This window comes from Trypanosoma brucei, chromosome 3, assembly GCF_000002445.2.
Source record: "Trypanosoma brucei brucei TREU927 chromosome 3, complete sequence".
Taxonomy (NCBI): Eukaryota; Euglenozoa; class Kinetoplastea; order Trypanosomatida; family Trypanosomatidae; genus Trypanosoma; species Trypanosoma brucei.
In genome coordinates, this window is record NC_007276.1 from 756,521 (window position 1) to 778,480 (window position 21,960).

Below are 21,960 nucleotides of genomic sequence, written 5' to 3' on the forward strand. Positions count from 1 at the left end.
TATAAAGCAAGCAAATAAAATAAAACAAAAAAATAATAATAATAATAATGTGACACTTCAACCAGCGGCACCGCGGGAACCCGCATGAACGTATGGGGAACTGTTACTGGGCACAATATTTAATGGATTTGTGGAGTAACCAACTTTAAGCCATTTGCCATGGAATTCGTAACCACTCATTCGCTCCACAGCTTCCTTCGCATCTTCCGCATGGCAAAAATATACAAAACCATAACCCTTCGACATATTGGTTTGCTTGTCGTAAATAATTCGCGCCCCATCAAGTTCTCCAAAGCGGGAGAAAAGTTCATGAAGGTCCGTACTTGTCACATCAGGGGCGAGATAATTTACAATTAATTGCTTGCGATAACGATCATCTTGCAGAGGCACACTTCCAACGGGCATGGCATGATGTCTCAACTGCTGCTGCTGCTGTTGTTGTTGTTGTTGTTGCGGATGAATATTATAATTGAAGGAAGAAGAGGAGGAACCATTTGCCGTTTGATTGGGGTAGCCGCTCATAATACTTTGATCCACAGGTGTTACACGCATTTGAACATATTGCGGACTGGCAGCTGTGGATTGTTGAGTGATGAAACCGCCCTGTTCCTGTTGAATGGGGCCCTGGTAATGATACGGATATAATCGAGCTTGAGGCTCCGTAGTAGCAAAGGGATGATACGGCTGTTGAATCTGCCGTTGCATCATGGCATATTGCTGCCCGTATGGAATTTGCGTCAGCTGTGGCGAGGTCTGCGGGCTGTTGGGGTAGAACATACAGCAGAGGGAATCAAATGGAAAATGATAACAATAGTATTAATAATAATAAACAGTAACTAATAATGTTAATAATAGTGGCAATCGTAGAAGCGATAGGTAGCGGAGGTACCCACAGTAATGGCAGTAATAATAATAACAATATATATAAAAATATAATATGTATATTTGTATTACCCTACTGCTCTTGGTCTTTTCTTCTTCTTCTTCTTCCGTTCTCTTAATATTTCAAAAGGTGTGTAATAGGAGTATAGGCGTGTTATTAACTGTATTGTTTTTTATTGTCTTTCCTGTTGTTCCTTCCGTGACTGGAGCTGCATATCAATACCGACAAAAAAAAAAGGAAAAGAAGGAAAAGAAGGAAAGAAGGAAAAAAGGAATGGCATAACGGAAAAGACTGGTGAATGAAGTTGAGTTTCCGCATATAAGTGAGACAGTTGGCTCCTACACATTTGTGATTATGTAAATTCATTTATTTTAGCTTTAAATTGTGTATATATTCTGAAGAATATAAAAATAAACAAATGAAATTAAATACGTAAATAAAAATACACTCGCACGAAACATGCCGAAACTATGAAAGCTCTCAATCGCGGCGCGGAAGTTGAAGGAAGAACTGACACAACTTCGCCTCCCCACCCCCCCCCCACACCCCATATTATTATTATTATTATTATTTAAAAAATATAAACAAAAGAGGGGGGTTTTCGCTGAGGGGTTGCACTGTCAGGTTTATGTGATGATTTAAAAGGAAAGCGAAAGCGAAAGCGAAAAAAAAAAAGAAAATGCGCGAAGCAGGAGGGAAATAACGTACAAATGAACAATTTATCGGCCACGATGGAACTAAACGGAAATTTTTTAAAGAGTAGCCATCATGTTAATGCCAAAGATAAACAAAACATTTTGCAACATAATAAAACGTCAAAACGGCAGAACACATATCCAACATGGCATTTGTGAAAATACAGAACGTAGTAGTAAAATACATGCACATAATTACGCGGGTCGTGGAAGGTGACAATGAAAAAAGAAAAAACAATAATCTGTCACATGAAGCTACTATGGATAGGGTAAGTGAAATTATAATCGTACAGAACGAGCGGAGGCAACAAAAAAAAAATAATCAAAATTCAGAGCTCCATGAAGGGGAAAAAATTTTTCAAAAAAAATAATAATAATATAAACCTCATTTTTCAATGGCTGCGGAGAGGCACATGCGCTCCACAGATGTGAGAAAAACGTCCAACAGTTCCCTCACGTTACGGAGCTCCACAGCGACATTAAAATCCAGTGCCCGAAGCATTTCCCGCTCAACACGCGCGGTCGTTTTGCAAAGATACCGTTGCATCTGCGTTGAAGCATAAGGAAGAAGGGTTACCAAATACTCAAATGTTACTGCGGCATCGGCGTGCCACTTTAGCGCAAGACCATATGCCACAAAAAGATTCCTCCAAGTGTTACCAAGAAAAAAGCGAAAGGACGGGTAATTTGATATTACATTATCATTACTATTACTATTGTTAGCAATAGCAGTAGCAGCAGAAGCCACGTCACCGGAGTGGTAAGCGGCCACAGAGTCTGAAATTCGTTCCCGTCCCCGATGTGTGTGAAGTGCGTACTGAAGATGAAGTTTATCAATAATACCAAAAGCAATCAACCACGCCGCACTGTCCAAGTTCTCAACAGCGTCATATAAATAAGTGAACATAACCTCTAGTGAAGCCCCTTTACCAAATGTACTCTGCCAAATCCCATCATCCGGTATTTGTGTTGAGGTTAATTTACGCTTCGCCACGCGACCATCATTCGTATCCACGACGAATGGCAATGTGCCATCAGGAGCAGCTGCCGTTGAAGTTCCCTCAGATCCCAAAGGCCGCCGATAACTGTCAAGAAGTCTTCCCCAAAGTGTAAAGAGAGTTTTACCAATGAGAGCAATGTTACCACTCCAGCGGATAATGTTGGGGGACTTTATGGTAAAATCAGCTGCTGATTCTTCAAATCCAGACGATCCCCGCCGCCGTCGCCGGACTGGACGGCAGTCCACTTGAGCTTCATAATCATCGTTGGAAAGTTTAAAAAGTGTACGAGGCATAGATGTAATTTTCCTCTTCCTTCTTTCCCCTTTTTTTCTTTTTTGCTTCCCTCACGCACTTTTTCTTCCTTTCTTCTTTCGCCTTTATTATTGCCCCCTCCCCTGTACTTTTCAAAATAGATCTCAGAAGATTACTCCAGAGTTCGAGCGGCTTTGTTTTTTTTTTAATTATTATTATTATTATTATCTGTTGTCCTGTCTGTTTCTTTTTTCTCTTTTCTATTTTCCTTTTAAGTTTGTGTGTGCGTCTGTCTGCCTGTCTAATATATTGTACTGCACGCAAGAGGAGGAGGAGGAGGAGGAGGAGGAGAAAAACATAAATGAGCATAGGAAAAAAGATATGTGGATTTTATCGACTTAATACCAATACGCGGAAAGGAATGCGCGCGGCAAAGCGTCAACGAAGCAACATTAGCGGCAGTAAATTTTTTGTGAAGTGCATCAGGGGAAAAAGAGAAGGGAGAGGGAAATATGAAGTGGCGTAACGGCAATAAAACAGCCCTCAACTAAATCACAAGTAAATAAAAACGTATATATATATATATATATAGATATTGGGGGGGAGCAACGAAACAATATAAGAAAAAAGATGAAAAAAAAAAACACCGCCTGCTGCCACCATTCCCCCTCCCTCCTCCCGTCCACCTCTCTACATCGCGTTACTTCTACAGTTTTTTTTTTCCTCCAAACATCTTCGCCCTCCATCTGCCAAAGCGTCAAATTCTGTGGGGCCACCGCAACGCTGAAACGCGCCTTAACCCCACACGACAAGTACACATAAACACAGGCGGCAAAGTTGAAGGAAGGAAGAAAAAAAAGAAAGAGAGAGAAAGGGAAAGGTGGAAAGAAATAGGAAGAAAAAGCTAGAAATACATACACGCACATACGCGTACGAAAATGGTGGTACAAATGGCGGGCCACTAGTTATTGCTAACTAAATGTATATATATCATTTTTTTTTTTTTTTGGACTGCTCCCACGTAGACGTGTTTCTGCATTTTGTACATATTTGGTGAAATATAGGGAAAGAGGTGAGAGTGCCGCCACACACACACACACACACACCACCTCCGAAACGTCTTATCGTCTTGAAGATCTCTGAGGAGATCCCAGTGGAGATCTTGAGGGGGATTTCCCTGACGACCGCGACGTCGGGGTCCGCAAGACGGCATTCCTGGCAGAGATTCCCAATTTAACCTCCAACTCCTTTCGGGCCAGTTCCAGCGTGGCGAGTTTATCACCCTCATACTGGCAGGCTTTCATTTCCCGATTACGATCTTCTTCTGCAATGCTGAGTTCTGTCAAGAGTGGCCGCAGTCGTGCCGCCTCCGCCTCTTCCAGTTGCTTTAGTTGCCGCCGCACACGATCCATTTCACGGTTAGCTCGCTCCACACGATCCCTCTCCTGCTGCAATCGTGCCTCCATGTTGGACATGCGAGCGTTGATGGTTGCCATCCCATTCGATACACGTTCTTCTGTGCGATGCAAAACCTCCTCTGCAGCATACATACGCCCCTGCACTGTGGCGAGTGTCTTCTCAATATCCACAATGTCACGGCGAGCCTTTTCAACCGTAACGCGGGCCTCTTCTTTGCGCCGCAGTAACTGTTCACTGCGGTCCTTGATGATGCGACGCTCCATTTCAATTTCATCTTCAGCCTGAGCCAGCTCTTTCTCCTTGAAGGAAAGACCCTCCACCTCCGCCTTCAGTTTCGGTACAACAAGACCTTTGTTTGTCTCTGCGTTCCGTGCAAGCGTTGCACGGATACCAAGAAGGCACTTGTATCGGAAATCGTTATATGTAATATCCATATTCTCCAGCGAAGTGTTGCTCCGCAGTTGTTCATCTAATAAATCTCCCGTTACATTTGACATGCAGTTGCGTCGGAGCCTGAGCTCACGGAGCGTACTGTTGCTTTTAAGAAACATAGCAATTGCTGATCCGCCCTCATCCATAATGTTATTGCATGACAGGTCCAGGCTAACTAGTCCCTTATTGGTTTTCAAAGCCTCTGCTATGCATATTGTCGCCGCATCTCTGAGTTTATTTCTCGACAGGTCAAGGTGCTGCAGTGTGGCATTCGTTGAGAGCCCTGTGACAAAGGGCTGGCCATCTGTTTCCCTAATTTCACACGACGCCATGTGCAGTGACTTCAGTCCCTTGTTCTCCGCGAGACCCTCCAAAATAAACTTTGAAGCAGAACCGAAGCAATTCAAAGAAATTCGAAGCTGCTTCAGAGCTGATGATACCGTCAATACCTTCTGTATGGCTTTGGCGGAATTTGTGCTCAAGTCGTTGCTCTCGATGTTGAGAAACTCGATTCGGTCCTCACCATTTTCAACAGCGGCGGCAATGGCGCGGAATATTACCATACCACCACTATCCGTCAGATTGTTCCTTTGAAGGGATAAGTGGGTGATGCAGGAACTCTCTAATACATCAGCAATTATCTTCGCACCCTCATAGCCCAAGTTATTGACGGAAATATCCAAATGCGTTAGGCTCTCATTCCCATCAAGACCAGAAGCAATATGGGAAATACCGGCATGGCCTAAACCGTTGCAACCGAGGTTGAGTTTCGCTAGTACCTTATTGGATTTAAGAACGTTACCTATTGCCTTCGCACCCTCGGTGGCGATGTGGTTTCCGTTAATACCTGAGTGTGCTCCCACGTCAAGTGAAATAATCGTGTTATTCTCAAGTAATGCATCGGCAAGCGCCTCACCGCCAATGTGACCAATATCATTTGAACGAAGTCCGACATGTACGAGAGTCCTATTGACGCTAATGAGCTTGGCAATAAAACAAGCACCCTCATCCAGCAGACGGTTCCCGCTTAGGTCAAGAATTGTATATTTGTTATTTGATGACAAAATGTGGGCAATGGCCTCCGCGCTCATTGGCCCGAGTCCACTCTCCCTCAGGCAAAAGAACTTTCCTTTGCAATTTGCACTAATAAGTTCCATAAACCGCATCTTGCGCTCCCACGACGGCGGCAAGGCCTGGTCCAAACACTTCGCCTGATAGAGGAGCTGAAGATCCTCGACGGAAAAGTCGACTTCGTCTTGACTACATGTCTGAAGGGTACCGCATCCGAGTAGCTCCTCAAAAGAAATGAAGTTGGCAGCGTACGGAAGCCCCTTGGGCAAAATTCGCGGAAGGCGGGTAGACGATGTGGTTTGATCCTGCAGAAACGTTCGGCGCCCTTTTGTTTTGTGGTTGTACAAATATGTCTGGGGTGGCGCAGCAAATACTACGGGCTCCGTTTCGGTCTCGCTCCTTAAAAGCCTGGAGTTTCTTCCGAAATCAAATGTCTCCGTGAGGCTCTGCGAGCTCTCTTTCACAGCACCTACAACCATAGCTGCAGTAACCAATTTCAATGCTTCTACAAATCTAATATATATATATATATATATATATATACGTTTACGTGCCTGCGTATGCTTGCGACCACACGCACACACTCAATCACTAAACTCACCTGCGCCGCCTAACAATTCCTTGCATAATAAATGAGTGATTTGAATCAGAAGCATTACAGCGAAGAAAAAAAAGAAAAAAACAATCAAAAATCAGCATTAATACTAAGAAAGGTCCTTCACAACTCACGAATGGCCACACCAACAGAGGTGAAATAATAAAAGTGGAAAGGAAAAATAAAGAAAAAAAATGTCACAGCAGTAAGGGAAAAAAATGTTTTAACCTCAGCCACCTTACGGTAATCTGCTCAATACCATCAAAAGATAAGTATTTAAAATATAAAAAAAATGAGTGTATATATTAAAGAGAAGAATAAGAATACAGATCTGCACACAGTACCCTCTTCCTCTCACCCACCATAACCCTTCTCCCTATAACATTCTCTGTCGTTGTTGTTGTTGTTTTGTTTGTTTTTTTAATAATATCCATATTCGTCTCTCTCCATACTTTTTTTTTTAAACGGAGGCCAGGAGTACCCAGCCCACCCATACACAACGCTTCGCTGGGCCATCATTAACATCAGATGCGCCAACTGCACTACTTCTCCCTACAGACTTCTCCTAACCTCTGCATTCTCATCGTTAATTTCTTTTAATTCGTCTTTCTTGTTTGTTGCGGGCTTTTCTTTTTTTTTTTAATGATTGCTCTGATGTTTGTTTGTTTACTTGTTTTTTTTCCCCTCTCTCTCCTTTTAACTTTCGAATTTGCGCATTGCGCGGGGTCTCAGCAAACGCGTGTGGAAGCGAACACTAAGTCGTGGAACATCTGCTTCGAGGGATTTCTGGCGACGTGGACGCACGGCTTGCCCTCACCGCTGGCACGTGGAGTTCGGCCTTCGCTCTTCCCTTTACTGACGTCCACATCCAAAGCAACCGGTTCGAGTGTGGCAATAGTGGGCTCCAAAATATACGCCGCTGTCAGCGCATCCCAGGCGTAATAGGCGTCACCATCACGCAATATTTCCTCATGAGTAGACATGGCCCACATGGTACCAACCATCTGCGAAAGGAGGTATTGATTTTGCGCACCAAAACCCTTTACGTCGACGGAGCGGACGGGAACGGTGTTGGTGGCGTCAAGCGAGAAGAGAACACAGCGGATGTTGGGGCAGCACAATACCTTTTTGGCTGCCGGTGGGTCCCAGTAGATGTTCCACTCGGCACTGCCATCAGTGGTGGGGAGGAAAACATTCCCACCCACATCAACTGCACCACCCATGATGACGCATTCCTCCACCTTCGATGTGAATGCCTCACCGTATTTCTCAATGCACCAAGCCATGTTGGAAAGTGGTCCCGTAACGCAGACGGTTACCTTCTCCTTTGACTTCATCACGAGATCGGCGAGCAGCTGCTGGCCATTGTGCGCCTCATTCTCAGGCTTCAGCTTCTCCCACAGCGCAACGTCCTCGACAATATTGAGGAATGGCATATCATCCAAGTTTTTCGCGCTGAAGCGCCACTCGGTTGGGAACGCATTCACCGCAGTGGCGGTTGACTTTCCAATAGGAAAGAGGGGCGTTTTGATGAGCCTGTGCATGGCACACATGATCTTTCCCGTCACATCAAATCCGTTTTCAACGAAGCAATCAGCATCAGTGCAGATACAACCAATTAGGTTCACCTTCTTAGGGTTGGAAAGCAACAGAATCATGGCCACGAAGTCATCCTTGTTACCATCATGGTCGAGGATCACTGTTTTCGCCATTTTTGTTTTGTTTTGTTTTGTTGTTTTTGCTTTGTCAACTGGCTATGTGAACCTGATCGGTCTTTGCTAGAGACTACTTAGCGTGTCTCTCTCCCTTTCCCGTGTTTTGACTTGGAAAACTGTTAGTAAATGGCTCTTTTCGCTTTATCTGTGGTGTGTGCAAAACTACCGAGCGTTCATGAGAACAATTATAAAAAGCAAGAGAAAAAGAAAACAAAATAAAACATGTAACATGACATACAGGAAGTAGGAAAATAACGATAATGGTCTTGTTTATGAGAACAAGTAAGCCATAGAGAGAATGGAGTGGCGCGCAAAAGTAAAGACTGGATCGTTCAAAAGAATGACGCAACGGGAAATTATACACTAATGATGACGATCCGCTAGTGACAATACGCGTGAAAGTTAGGAAGTCAGTCTCGGCGCCTAGAAACAGATCGATAAGGAAGTAAATCTGTGTCGATATGGGGTGGCACGTACTCTGTCAACAAGCCATATGCGTGCTCCGGAGTAACCTCCTTCCGAAACTCTGTTGCGTGCTCCGACCACAAATGATAGCGGCCGACTTCATACCACATCAACGCAGCAAACATACACAACAGCCGCCTATTTGCCTTTGGGTTCCCCACTCGCACAAGCAATCGACCAACGCATCCTATTGCACCCAACCCAGCTGCGAAAAACCCGCTTTGATGACCCACCAATCCATTACCCACCTTATGCGCTTTCACAGCATTGTAGTACAACCCACCCATGAAAAAAAGCCCCAGCCACCAGCGCTCCCGGTTTGCCGCCCGCATCGTCGCGCAACCGAGAAAACAGCCGGCAAGGCAGGCACTGGAGAGTCGGAGTCCGCTGCGGGGCTGCACAGCGGCCGGTTGCTCCACAGCTACGGAAGAAATAAGTGTGCCATATGACCCGCCATGATGGTGGCCACGGGGAGCGACAGATCCCTCCTCAGCACCGGCATATAACAACCGGCGGAGGGCGTGCGAGTCGCTCATGAAACTTGTAGGGGCAGCGAAAGAGTTTAAAGTGCCGCACAAGTTCAATTAAGTATATGAATATATATATATATATATATATATACTTCTATGTGCCTGGGTGTCTGTGTGAATTCACCAAATACTCAATGAGACGCCTCACGTCAGCACTACAAAGGGATAGAGAGGAAAAAAAAACAAAAAAAAGGAGTGGGAACAGGGGCAAATCCACAACAGTTAAGTCAAACACATTACTGGAGCGGGAAGGGAAGCGGCTACTGACAAGAATGAGACATAAGAGGTCTACGGGGGAAAAAAAAAATACAGATAAGTTTACAATGTAAGGCCCCTAACACCCTTGTCAGCCACTGTCTGGCTCTTACCCGTTTATGAATCCTGTGTTTAAAAAAGGAAAAAAGTATATTCGCAGACTACCAAAGACGATACCGATGGTTATACCTGTGTGTTCTGCGCTAACCGTACAAAAATAAAACCTCTTTTTTTTTTGTAATAAAGGGAAGTGTATCAGCTGGTTTCATCATCACTTCCGACACCGTCCATATGGTGAATTGTAAACCCCTTCCTCAACAAAATGAAAAGTGAAATCGACAGCGGTTATTACTGGAAATAGTGAAAAGCTTTCCACCCACTGCATCACATGCACCCTTCTCATATTGATAACCCCGGGGTTCACACCTGAAACAAGAACACGGGGACCGTAAATACGAACCCAAAATAAACCAACAAACACACTGCTCAACTTAATGCTTCTCACCTCGCTCCCTGGTTTCTTTCCCCGCGCACTCCTAGACTCCTAGACTCCTCACCCTCCCACTTCCCCTTCCCTCCTCCTGTCCTCCTCCTGTCCCCCCGCTTCCCGCTTTACAATCCTTTTACCGTTCCTCCATGAACTTCTTGGCCGTTTCATATGTGATCATTGACAGGGCACCAGCAGGAGCGGTACACATAACTCTCGCCGTAACCCCGGCAAAGAAACCTTTGGTGCCACGATTGACTAAGACATAGCGCACCGCATCGGGGATATTCTTTCTAAGACCGAGTTGCAGCTGAGTCTTTACAACGTCTAACGGTGACGAGACAATAGAAGCCACAGTGCCTGCCAGGAGGCCCCCGGTTATGTAATCTCCCGCAACTTCCGTTTCCCTATTGCGCCGCTCACCACCCAAGTATGCAAGAAACCCCTCATAAACTAACCAGTAGGCTGAGAAATGTGGAATGTTCATTAAAATAGTGGTGGGCAAAGAGAGGAGAAGGCACCGCACGCCCCCTTCCGCAACTGCACATTGACCACACTGAAGCGATGAAGCAAACTTCCGGCTCCCGTCCATCTGCATCCGCTGCTTGATAACATCAAATGGGGTGGAAATGGTGTCATGAGCAGCGACCGCACAACTGGCAGAGACCGTTATAGACACTGTGGAATCCTCACCAAAGACACGCTTCGCAGCCTCATATGTGCTGTAATATGCACCATGCGCTGGAACGGCAGAAACGATGATGGGCGCGAATCCGCGGTAAAGATGTGCAAGTCGCTCATTCCGCGAAATACGCTTTGCCGCTAATATGACATTCGTCGAGTCCCCACTCTGAACCCGTGTCTTCAAAGTGTCAAACGGGAACATAAAGAAATGTTCCACAAAACCGGCGAGGCATCCCGCGACAATTTCGCCAGTATCGACGCGCAGCGCAAGCGGCGACTCGCCCTCCAGGCGACCTGCAGCGGAAGTGCCCTCGGAAACCATGACACTATTCTTATACGCACCCAATACGGCGCGGCCCTGGTTGCTACAATAAAACAGAAGCAAACATCAGCAGATAATACACACATCACCGCAGCCAAGCAAAACAACGGCAACACGGGGAACGAGCGAGAGAAAAGAAAAAAAAGAAAAGATGAACAGAGGCAAGAAATGAACGTGGAGTGGTGCATGGAAGACAAAAATATGCAAACGTCTGCGACGACGCTTTCGTGAAGACGCATATGGAAACAAAATAGAGGGGTAATGACGCATCAGCGACAGTACCACGACAAGAAAAGGAAGGGGGTAACTGCACCAACAATAATAAAACAAAAAAACAGATATACACAGAAAGAGAGGGGTTGCTAGCAGACAAGTGACTGCCTTAAATCAAAAGAATATAAAAGAGGGGGAGTACTGTACCACAAGTACCCTCAAACTCCTCCCTGCTTATCTCACCGTCCAAAAGTGGTGCACCTCACATACTCCCTTCCGCAACTCTTATTATTTTCCATCACCTCTCCACCTCACGACACGGAACACCCATTGCGACAAGAGCCGATACGATCATCCGCGACGAAATAAAACCCGACACCCTCGATCCATCACGAGTGTTTGATATGAGATGCATCCCAACGATATGATCCCCAAACTGATCCACAACCGGCGATCCGCTGGAGCCTGTTGTACTCACCGTCCCGCGAACCACGCAGTTGCCACGATTAACTTCAATAACAGTACCTGGTGACACGATCGTATCATGAGGCCATTTTGTTGACAGCCATACGGTTGCCACACGCGCTCCAACAGGGGGCTGAAACCCGCGTAGTGGCACCCAGTTCAAATCTGCACTAACCCACAGCACGAGCAAATCATGCACTCGGTCCTTTGAGACATATACCACAGTAATTTCCCCCTCACTGGCCGCATCCAGAAGGTGAAGATCACCCACATCATCCTTGAGAGAATTGAAGTGATGCCCTGCTGTTATGAGAATGCGAGGAGCTATTGCAATGCAGCTTCCAAGGAACTCATCCCGAAAATACAAGGGATAAATGCCTGACAGAACAGCATCAGACGGGTCAGATGATGCGGGAGGTCCAGTGAGTCCATGACGAATCATTTCCTTCGTCCCCCACTTCTCCCACACACGTACAGTTTCCTAAATGTGAAGAAAAAAAACAAAAAAAGGAAAGGAAAGAGAAGAAAAACGGAAACAAGGGGACGAACCCCCCGCGTGTGACATATGAGCGGAAAACAAAAAGAAAAAAGCGAAAAAGAAAATAATGCGCCAGAGAGTAAACGTTTGCAAAGTGGGGGGAAAAGAAAAGGGATGAAAAATGCGGCTCCAGCGAAGGTAAGTGTGAAACTGCTCTACGAAGCGTAGACGTTAACAACGAAGAAACCCTCTTCCACACACACACACACACACACACAGATTCAATATTAAGCACCAACAGAGAACAAAGGGGAGTACATAAAAGGGAAAAGTAGATGTTTATCCCTTTCCCTCCCATCAGATATAAACAAACACAGAAGGAAAAAAAAAGAAGCAAAATAGGCGTGTACTAAACCACAAAACGGCAAAATATTCACTTCTAACCACACCTCGAAAAACTTGCGGTTATGATCCTCCTCCCCCCCCCCTTCTCCCAATTATATCTCTTCTCTCAATTTGGGCCCTTTTTTTCTTTCGTTTCCGCCGCTGTTTAGGTCTGGTATTGTTTCCCTCATCGAAAAATGTGGTAGAACAGAAATTCTCTATAAATGAAAGGTAGGTAACGCATGTAAGTTTGCATATCCTTTGCGGGCTTTTGACTGCACAGTATCATCACGTAAAGGAAGAGAAATGAGGAAGCAACAAAGAAAGGTGTGTTCGAATATGGTGAATCATAGCACCCATATAAAAAACAGGAAGGAAGAAAGGAGAAACGAGAGTAGGCGTAGAAAAGGTGTAAAAAAAAAAAAGAAGGGAGGGAAGGAGGGAAAACAAGTGAAGCAAATGGTACGTCACATGGCTCTATTCCACACACACGTACCGAAGCAACGCGATGACTTGCCTCATTCCTGCTTGATCCCATGTATCTTCTCATCTCTGTGCCTTACAAACACACCGAGGACCACACATCAATACCCAATTAACTCCCTAGTTTAACAGATCCTTCATTTGGCCAACGTCTCAATTCCACATAAAGAGGACACGACACGAAGTGCGGTAAAAAAAAACTTCAGCAAGATAGCTAACTGACCAACGAAGATATACCCCGCCTCCATCCCACATCACTTCTTCTTCAATTTGCTCTCCTTTACCCAGTCCTTAATGACCTTCAGAATACTTTCAAATTGCTGTGAAACCTTCGGGTCATTGGCATGCTGCTGCACGCTCATATCTAACATTTTCATAACGTCAAATAACGAATCTGCCGGCTCCTGCCCAGCGAACACCTGCTGGAAGACACCAATGCAGGCCCCTTTCTTCCCCTCAATATACTCAGGAGCGCTGTCAAGACGCTCAAGAACATCAAACGCCTTCGCAGCATAGTAAAAGGCACACACCTTGTAGCAATCGTTAGCCATGAGTTGAAGAATATTAAATGACTCGGCGCTGGTCTCCATCTTGAGGTAAATGTCCCAAGCCCGCTTTGCATGCTTGTTCATGATGTGTGCGCGCATAAGCCAACTCATGTAGCTGAACTCCGCTTTGACCTTCTCCGAACGCACTGCTGTGAGTGATTCCTCCGCCTCAGCAAAGCTCCCAGTTGCAGCGCATGCAATACCATGAAGGTATAGAAAAGTGTCATCATTCAAGAAGTAGGGCTTAATGGAACGTAGGTAAATGAGCACATTGGGGAAGTCGCGCAAGATGAAGAAATACGAAGCCATGCATTGCCGACCTGGAATTGTATCGCACTCGGACTGTGCAGATCCTATGAGGTTAAAGTACTCACGCGTAGTCTTCAAATGCTCCTCTGAGTCCAACTTCTGTCCAATGAAGGCATTCACAACTGCTTTCAAAATGTACTCCGTTGAAGCCACAGGTTCAAGATCCTTAATCAGTTCATAGGCCTCCTCAATCTGCTCATGGCGCAGGTGATATATGACGAGATTCAGCCGAGCCTCTGGCACAACGTTGAGCAGTGGCGGAAGCACCTGAAGGGCGTCCTCGCCATTACGGAAGACAACCAAGTTATGCTTGACAATATCATTTTCTACATTGTAGGTGGAGCGCTGCAGGTCGATCAGCACACGCAGTTCCGCTTCAGCCGCTTTGCCATTGTACAGCCTGTAATGATTGCAGGACTTGAGATTAATGGCGGTGGCACTATTATTGTGCGATTGCAAATACACATTAAGCACTTCGAGACTAACATCATAATAGTCCATCTTGTAGTAGCACATGGCCACGTAAACGTTCAGTGCGATGTACTCGCGGGTTTCGAGAAGTATGCGCTTATACACATCGATTGCCTCCTGGAAGTGACCGCGATAGAAATGAACAGCACCCAGCGATAGTTGATCCTCCACCGTTTCCTTCAGCTTCTGGTGATAGACAAGCAACTTGTCCTCATCATACGTCTTCTGAGCAATGTGAAACAGCAAGCGTGTCTGCAGTGAACAGTCCGGCCCCTTCAACGCACATTCCTCCGCCTCTGCGTAGGACCCGTTGACAAAATGGCAGCAACCCATGTGAATATAGTGCATTGGATCGCATCCATCAAGCGACAAGAGCTCCTTATATACATCGAGAGCTTTGGATACGTCATTCATGTGAAATGCACTGTAGGCCAACCATGGGTTAATGGGGAGATCTCCCACTGGCTGGTTTGTTGTCTTATAAAACTCGAGAACGGTTGTGGCCTTGGAGAAGTCGCGTTGTTGCAGCGCTTCCTCAAGCTGATCAACAACAGATGTCTTTGTCTGCCCCACCTTCTGGAGAGGTGCGGCATTCTTACGCTTCACCCTCCCACTTGTAGACAGCATCAGTCCGGTTCGTATTTATTAAGTGTAAATCCTTTATCTGCTGAATATCTCTACTATATCTTCCCCTTTATCCCCTTCACGATTTTTTTTCTCTTCTTACCTCGGTTAACTTTTGCTTTTTTTTTTCTTCTTAGCTTGCTTCCGCCCTCGCTTTTCCTCCCATGATGTAACGGAGTAGAGAGGTCGCAAGCACGCAGGGCGAGTTAGAAACAACAACAAAATTAAAAGAGGAGCATCAGTCACCGTAACGCAAAGGTTGTCACGCAACACAATGAAACCTTGGCTCAAACAGTTTCCCAGCAAATTAATATATGCATATACGTACCCCTGCGTACGTGAGTGGATGAGTGAGAGTGAGTAAGTGTGCCCGCGAAGAAAAAAAGAAAGGAAAAGAATAACACAGAGCCATGGGTGTCCCCCTGCTCTGCGCAAACGATGACACATAAGCACGGCCCTTCTTCAGTGTGAACTCTCCTTGTCACGCTTCTCCATGGCCACATGCACACGGTCCGTTGCATAACTCCGCATACTGCCGCCACATACACACACCGTAAAAGGAATAAAAGCCAAACCGCAGTAGCGTCCAATCAGTTCGTGGTCGCTCATCCGGCGCAAATTCATGCGCCCACGGGCCAATTCATAACGGGCACGCAGACGCCGCCCCAGTCGTGCAAGAAGCCGCATTCCATAAAAATAAACGGAATGTGCAGCTTCAAAAGGGAAGGAGAAAGCCCACTACTAGTATGCTGAAGTGGTCCCGTACACTACACCGCACGGGTGATAAAGGAAGGGCTTATGTGTGAACACGTCAGTTTGACGTGCACGTGTATGCGTGTGTGCGTATGCGTGTGCGATCGAACGGGTAGTCTGCCTATTTGGTGGTTCGTTCCTATACAGGTTCCTGTTTGAATGCGTAAATGCAAAGTGATAAATTAAGTAAAGAATCTCAACAGGGCGCAAGGCGTAACGGATCAAATAACAATATCAAAACAGCTCGAGGTGGTGATGGCTTGCGTACGCATAGATATGTACGCGGCGATATGTGAAGAAAGGGAACGAAACGAAAGAAGGGTTACACACAAGCACCCTCACATGCATAAAGGTGGATATGCATATGCACTCACTAACTGGTCCGCACGCCAAACAAAGAGAAAAGGCGTATGTGAAGGGACCTCGACTCCACGCGTGTCTCAAATAATCTTGGGCCGTACGCAGTAGTGCGGCCCTTCCTCCACGTACTCCTCAACCGTAACACACATCTTTTTGAAGGTACTCAACTGGGAAAGAATCGCCCCGCCACAAACAGCAGCGTGAGCCGGATCCTTCACGGCGATGTATTGCGGTCCTTCTCTCTGCGTAACTGTGAGAGCATGTGTCATTGCTTCCCCAAGTACTCGCCCCACTCCCGTCATGCCTGAGGCTGCTCCAACAAGTACCCAACGATCCAGCGATGGGCACTCCAACAACGATTTTTGGTACATGTGCCGCAGAGCGTTTGGAGCGCTGGCTGTCGGTGCATTGTAAAGAAGTGCCTCACCCGCTTCCCGACATACAGACGGGCTGAGCGTCATTGGAAAGGTGCTCCCATCAGGAAGTGATATCTGTCGGGACACTGCAGGAGGCTCATCGCCAACAAAACATACCGTTGACTTGAGCGCGAGAAGCACCGGCTCACTGGCCTGCGGAATATGGCGGCGCAACACCGTGTCGGTATTCTTCGCTCCAACAGAGCGCACATCCTCGCCTAAAAATGACTGCGGAAACCCGTTCACCACCGGGACCGCACGAACACCCCCATAGCCCACATCCACACAAACACCCGTCGTTTCTCCCGAGGAGAAAAGAGCCGTCGAGACGCTGTCCACTAGCGAAACGCGCTTAGCACCAAGGCATTCAAAGCAGCACTTCAGAAGCAGCTCGCGTTTCCTCCGCGGTAACCATGTGTCCGTCAGCAAACATAGCGTGAGCGCAGACCCAGCGGGGCATGTGTCTGAGATCAACTCGGCAACATGTCTACCGAAGAGCACAATGTCTAGCGAATCATTAGCCGCGAAAGCTTGAGTTGGAGCCTCGTTAATATTGAACTCAAAGGCAGAGTTCTTATCAGCCTTTGAAATGCAGGTATGCTTCACTGTATGTGATCCATAATCAATTACACATGTAGCGTCCATGTGATACTGAAATATATATATCGTTTATTAGGGGGGGAATGAAACTGTGCAACACGTTCAATGAAGGGGGAAATGGAAAAAAGGATATGCATAACGAGGCGCAAATGGGGTAACGTACAATAAAAGACATGCAAATGATGTCCACAACCACCGCACCGGCACTGAACATCAACTTAAGCGGGCTTACAACGGAAAAAAAAACGGGGAAGGCGAAAGACCATGGGGGGAAAGAAGGAAGAAAAGTGACAACGTGAAGCTGCTGCATGCATTTTATTACACAAGAGCGTGTGCGGGTGGATGCGTGTGTAATAGACTGAGGCGGCTACTGAACTGTAACAAAAATCTTCACCAATTCCTCCCACCGACTTCACCTGCAGGGGGGTGGAAAGGGAAGGGGAAAGGGGAAAGAGCCGCGGTTGCGGACTCAGTACGTAAACGTCATATAAAAATGAGCCCCAACTGGGGAAGAAATAGAAAAAAAAAATGATAACAACAACAAATGAGAATAGTGACGAATCTCAACAGGTACACACACACATATATAAATATATATATATATATATATACGTGAAAATAATGTAGCGATAAACCCTCCCAAACATAAAGGCATGACAACGGTAAAAAGAGGAGAGCCACCTCAACCCCAGTCACTCAGCGCTGTTGTTATTGTTAACCGTTTGCCATCGTTGCACCTTTGCTTCATCCCTTCCTTTCTTTTTACCTTTTTTTTTCCTTTTCCGTCTCTCTCTCTCTCTCCTCGTCTCTCTTTGCTCTTGCTCCCTAAACATCTTGTGGGCGCTCCACTTCACTGTTTCTTCTCTTTTACCTCACATCCAACAGGGAAGGTGAAAGTTCAATCACCCCTACTTTGGATCAAAAAAAAGAGGGGGAAAGGCTGCGCGACTTTACAGTTTGCACAGTCAAACATATTTCCTCCTATTGACGCGGCAAACAATGGTCATACGGAAGTAATTAGCAATACATACCTCCAGAAGCAGTTAGGCATTGCAGTGCAAACGCCCACATACCTCAAAAAACGTAAAAAAAAAAAAAAACATGAGCGTATAGAACAGGTCGTTTAGGTTTACGTAGAGAACGGGGAGCGATGGACCTCAAATATTATCTTAATGGGGAGATGTACGCCGGACACCATCAACAAATACACCAACACGGGACGTATATTCCGCAACGGCAGGTGCCCTTCCCTCAACAATGAACGTATCATCAGCAACATTCGCCAATCGGTGCATGATGTCTTTGTACTGTTGAACTACTGGCGAATCCCCTTCTGCCGTCGTGGGCGTAGCGCTTTCAGCCCCAACACACCGCCCCGTCAAGCCATCACAAGCGGGAGAGGAATACTGAGAACCCGCTGCAAGGGATGATTCCTCCATTAATGACATCACACGCTCACCATCACGGTTTACGGTTCCCTCCCGCGTATCATTAAGTCCCACATTAGCTCCTGATGTCGCTGCCTCTTCCTCCCCAGGGTAGTTAAAAGTACTACTCCAATTCATCTTGGGTGTACGCCATGGTAACTCCTCGCGTGGGCACTTGCCATTCTTTGCGAAATATTCACCATATTTCAACGCACACTTCTGCAGTTGGTTCATCACCTTTGGAACGATACGTGTTGTGGTGAAGTTTATAACACTGTGCGGAATAGAGCCGCATGGATCGCTGCAGGTGATATACGACAGCAGGCAGCCCCCATCGCCAAATGGTTGTATAAGGTAGCCGGTAATGATGGAGCGGGCGCGAACAAATTGTTTCTTTTCCGGGCAGTTCGGGTGTTTGACGGAGTGGTTGAAGATGACGAACTCACCATTGGTGAACTCCATCCACGAGCGAAGGTTGCAAAAGTCGCGGTTCTTTAATGGCCACGGCAGCTTTACGGCATAGTAGCCAATATCATTGTGTGGGCTCAAGGTCGCGATATTTTTACCTTCCAACATGTTCTCATCCCATGTCGCGCGGTATCCCGCATCGTGTAAGGTGTCGTAAAGATCTTCACACGTCACTCCTGGCATCTCTCGCTTCACACGCACGATATTAATTCCCGTGCTTTTGTCCTCAGGTGGCCGCGTTTCCACAAGCGTGTGAGAGTCGGAGTATTGCTTCGTCCATGCATTTGTTGAGAGGACCAACTCCTTAAACTTACGGAAATCGCGCAGTACCTGAAGTCTATACTTCTCTCCAGCAGACTCAACAAACACATCTTCTGTCGACATTCTTATTAACAAAGACACACTCTCAATCACACGTACCTTAATGATATGGTAATAAGTCCTGGACAACCCCAAAGAGAGAGAGGGGGGTAAGTAACAGAATTTCACGAGAGAAAGATCTGCTTTTCTTTTTTTCTGCACCGCTTCCAGCCTTCGGTTTTCTTCCTGAAGTCTCCTGAGTTAAACAATAAAAGTAAAAAAAGGTGCAAAAGCAGGGGATAAAAAAGAGGAGAGCATTACCTGTGCGGTAAATATATAACAATCTTGTGCTCGAATACAGGGAAAGAGAATCGAATACCGCCGCATAACAACAACCACATCAACATCAACGATGTCAGCAAACTGCACACGAACTTCCGAGCTTGCATTTATAAAAAAAAAAAAAAGAGTCGAACAATGCAACGCAACACAGTGCAGAGCAGAGCATCATTACGAGTAATATACGAATAGCAAGACCGTTTTTCGAAGTCCACATGGCATTATATATATATATATATATATACAAATGAATGAGTGAACGAATGAGAAGCAGTGGTTGAACATCCACACGTACTCTTTCTGATACTGTTTTTTTTTCCTTTTTCTCCCTTTAAAGTGCCTCACACTTGCCCTTTTTTAAAGTTCCCTTGTGCATTTTACCACACACACACCATCAGCCTTTACAGACATTTTCAACAACCGAAATGCGCGGAATGTGCAATTTTTCTTCTTTGATTCATGCAAACGCAAACATTTTTTAGGGTGCATTTGTCGCTATCGTCATTGAAACCTTCACATATCTTCACAGACCCTTACTTATTGACTAGGAGAATGGTAAACACTTAACTGTAAAAGTAGTAAAGGAAAGGAAAAGGAAAGAGAAGAAAAGAGAGAGAGAGAAAAGGGGGTACCGAAAAAGAATGCAAAAAATAATGGGAAAAATAAAGTTCACACACACACACACACACACGAAGTAAAGCCACACAACACTACCTGAAGTACATCCAGCGCCCTCCACCGTGCCGCATCTTCCTATTATCTTGCTTTCTCTATCATTATTCCACGTGAAGAATGATGATAAAGGTTAGTGTCGCTTTGTGGTAAACGGGGAGAGGGGGGAACAGAAAAAAAAAAGAAGGAATAAAAACGAGCAAAGAAGCGGTTTCAATCTTGCATTTCTCGCGTGTGCTTATGATTTGAATAAACACACATCTATCTAACTTGTTTCTTCTTTTTATATTTCGAACCTCTTCTTCTTTCTTTCACACACGCACACAAGTACACGCATGCACATTGGACACTTCTTTCCTCGCATTATTCAAAAAGTAAAAAGATTTATACTTACATCTGTCATTTCATGTAGATTTCCCTTCATCCGTCTCTCATACATACGGCCTTATCTTTCCCCTCCTTCCCCCCCCCACTTCTTGCTTCGCTGCTACTTTCTCTATTATTCCATCCTTTACATGCACATACACATACAAACTCACAAACATATACAAATATATATATATATATATATATATATATATATATATATATTGTTCATTTATTTATATTTGCGTGTATCAAGCTGATGGATCTTCTAAATGCCGCATACCACATCGTAAATACACATGACGAATGGTAATAATAACAGCACCTCGACAGAGAGGAAGGGGAGAACAGGAAAAAAAAAGGAGGGAAGAACGCGGTGTCAAGTTTTAACTGAAACAAAAGAAAGAAGAAAAGGTACTCTCAGGCGTATACTCACACAATCATACGGGACGATATACCTCATGTCGGTGGATCGACGTCCAACCTTCCAACCACATGATTGGAACCTAACTTTGCGTCACACCCCGAATGCACATGCATGGAGCCATCGAAACTGTTATCCACCCATATTCCCTTTCCACCCTGAGACACAAAAGCACAATGCATGCCACATTCCCTCACCATATTCCCTTGCACAACAGGGTCACTGCCCTCCGTAACATATATCCCAAACTTCGATACATGTTCTACAGAATTCCTTTCCACAGAGCCCGATGATTGCCCTCGGAAGTAAAAGCCAAAGAGAACATCGCGGACACGATTGCGTGCAATGACTACCCTCGCATTGTTAGCGTGCACGCCATTGACACGGCACTCATAAATGTCACAATCCTCCACCTCTCCCATTGAGCCGGTGGAAAAGTAAATGCCGTCACCACCCGATTCGCAGTGATGAATGCGTGAGCGTCTGACCGTCAATTTTGCCGCCTCCCCCACCCGAATTCCATCACATCCGTGATGAATGTCGCACTCTTCAATGACGGCATGTCCTTTGCGCACATCTACGCGTCCACGCACCTGTAGGCCCTTCAAAGTGGCATTTGAACCAATAACAATACCATTTGTAACGATGGTTTCACTTTCAGTAAGGGACGCATCCCGCTCCGCTGTGACGGTGATGTCTTTAAATACTTTAGGCAGTTCCTCATAAAGGCCAGGTTTCAGGAGAACCGTGTCGCCATCCACAGCAGCGTTTATGGCCTCTGTTATGGAGCTGTAAGCCCCTTCCTCACCTGGATTGACAACGTGTGTTGTAGTTTCCATCAAATAACTCTAATGTGTAAAACTCCAAACTTTCGGGGGCACACAGGTTCTAAACAAATATGTTATTTCTTTACCTTTTTTTTAAAAAAAAAAAGAAAAATATATGAAGGAAGAAAAGGATCAACTACCTACCCGCTGTCGTTGTGGGTACTACGTATAAACGGTTTTTTTTTTGAAGAAAAAAAGAGGGAGAGAATATGATGAGAAAACAAACG

The 21,960-nt window shown here is 45.6% G+C and overlaps 12 protein-coding genes across 12 annotated transcripts, besides 29 other annotated features; all 12 read right to left on the reverse strand.

Moving 5' to 3' along the window:
• Positions 1-48: part of a sequence feature (A-rich) that runs on past the window's edge.
• Positions 1-21,960: part of a sequence feature (sequence corresponds to BAC RPCI93-27C5) that runs on past both edges of the window.
• Positions 58-777, reverse strand: Tb927.3.2930 (RNA-binding protein RBP6, putative; the record flags this gene model as incomplete). Its single annotated transcript, XM_838793.1, has 1 exon — positions 58-777. The coding sequence occupies one exon, from the start codon at positions 775-777 to the stop codon at positions 58-60; it is 720 nt and encodes a 239-aa protein (XP_843886.1).
• Positions 422-453: a microsatellite.
• Positions 801-854: a microsatellite.
• Positions 905-947: a sequence feature (AT_rich).
• Positions 1,110-1,174: a sequence feature (A-rich).
• Positions 1,434-1,455: a microsatellite.
• Positions 1,927-1,961: a sequence feature (AT_rich).
• Tb927.3.2940 (hypothetical protein, conserved) lies at positions 1,964-2,872 on the reverse strand (the record flags this gene model as incomplete). The annotated part of the gene is made up of 1 exon (XM_838794.1): positions 1,964-2,872. The coding sequence occupies one exon, from the start codon at positions 2,870-2,872 to the stop codon at positions 1,964-1,966; it is 909 nt and encodes a 302-aa protein (XP_843887.1).
• Positions 2,888-2,952: a repeat region.
• Positions 3,040-3,059: a microsatellite.
• Positions 3,156-3,182: a microsatellite.
• Positions 3,403-3,427: a microsatellite.
• Positions 3,671-3,722: a sequence feature (GA-rich).
• Positions 3,917-3,937: a microsatellite.
• On the reverse strand, positions 3,953-6,232 carry Tb927.3.2950 (hypothetical protein, conserved; the record flags this gene model as incomplete). The annotated part of the gene is made up of 1 exon (XM_838795.1): positions 3,953-6,232. The coding sequence occupies one exon, from the start codon at positions 6,230-6,232 to the stop codon at positions 3,953-3,955; it is 2,280 nt and encodes a 759-aa protein (XP_843888.1).
• Positions 6,270-6,296: a microsatellite.
• Positions 6,622-6,642: a sequence feature (AT_rich).
• Positions 7,077-8,060, reverse strand: Tb927.3.2960 (inosine-adenosine-guanosine-nucleoside hydrolase; the record flags this gene model as incomplete). Its single annotated transcript, XM_838796.1, has 1 exon — positions 7,077-8,060. The coding sequence occupies one exon, from the start codon at positions 8,058-8,060 to the stop codon at positions 7,077-7,079; it is 984 nt and encodes a 327-aa protein (XP_843889.1).
• Positions 8,061-8,095: a microsatellite.
• Positions 8,474-9,064, reverse strand: Tb927.3.2970 (hypothetical protein, conserved; the record flags this gene model as incomplete). The annotated part of the gene is made up of 1 exon (XM_838797.1): positions 8,474-9,064. One exon carries the CDS (start codon positions 9,062-9,064, stop codon positions 8,474-8,476), a length of 591 nt encoding a protein of 196 aa, XP_843890.1.
• Positions 9,118-9,149: a microsatellite.
• Positions 9,863-9,921: a sequence feature (CT-rich).
• On the reverse strand, positions 9,937-10,806 carry Tb927.3.2980 (mitochondrial carrier protein, putative; the record flags this gene model as incomplete). The annotated part of the gene is made up of 1 exon (XM_838798.1): positions 9,937-10,806. The coding sequence occupies one exon, from the start codon at positions 10,804-10,806 to the stop codon at positions 9,937-9,939; it is 870 nt and encodes a 289-aa protein (XP_843891.1).
• On the reverse strand, positions 11,318-11,926 carry Tb927.3.2990 (hypothetical protein, conserved; the record flags this gene model as incomplete). The annotated part of the gene is made up of 1 exon (XM_838799.1): positions 11,318-11,926. The coding sequence occupies one exon, from the start codon at positions 11,924-11,926 to the stop codon at positions 11,318-11,320; it is 609 nt and encodes a 202-aa protein (XP_843892.1).
• Positions 11,974-12,013: a sequence feature (A-rich).
• Positions 12,217-12,240: a microsatellite.
• Positions 12,716-12,791: a sequence feature (GA-rich).
• Positions 13,084-14,784, reverse strand: Tb927.3.3000 (hypothetical protein, conserved; the record flags this gene model as incomplete). The annotated part of the gene is made up of 1 exon (XM_838800.1): positions 13,084-14,784. One exon carries the CDS (start codon positions 14,782-14,784, stop codon positions 13,084-13,086), a length of 1,701 nt encoding a protein of 566 aa, XP_843893.1.
• Tb927.3.3010 (hypothetical protein, conserved) lies at positions 15,244-15,468 on the reverse strand (the record flags this gene model as incomplete). The annotated part of the gene is made up of 1 exon (XM_838801.1): positions 15,244-15,468. One exon carries the CDS (start codon positions 15,466-15,468, stop codon positions 15,244-15,246), a length of 225 nt encoding a protein of 74 aa, XP_843894.1.
• On the reverse strand, positions 15,975-16,955 carry Tb927.3.3020 (actin-like protein, putative; the record flags this gene model as incomplete). The annotated part of the gene is made up of 1 exon (XM_838802.1): positions 15,975-16,955. The coding sequence occupies one exon, from the start codon at positions 16,953-16,955 to the stop codon at positions 15,975-15,977; it is 981 nt and encodes a 326-aa protein (XP_843895.1).
• Positions 17,493-17,521: a microsatellite.
• Positions 17,658-17,737: a sequence feature (CT-rich).
• Positions 18,080-19,189, reverse strand: Tb927.3.3030 (hypothetical protein, conserved; the record flags this gene model as incomplete). Its single annotated transcript, XM_838803.1, has 1 exon — positions 18,080-19,189. One exon carries the CDS (start codon positions 19,187-19,189, stop codon positions 18,080-18,082), a length of 1,110 nt encoding a protein of 369 aa, XP_843896.1.
• Positions 19,667-19,688: a microsatellite.
• Positions 20,025-20,069: a sequence feature (A-rich).
• Positions 20,115-20,135: a microsatellite.
• Positions 20,660-20,707: a microsatellite.
• Tb927.3.3040 (hypothetical protein, conserved) lies at positions 20,942-21,745 on the reverse strand (the record flags this gene model as incomplete). The annotated part of the gene is made up of 1 exon (XM_838804.1): positions 20,942-21,745. The coding sequence occupies one exon, from the start codon at positions 21,743-21,745 to the stop codon at positions 20,942-20,944; it is 804 nt and encodes a 267-aa protein (XP_843897.1).
• Positions 21,821-21,850: a sequence feature (AT_rich).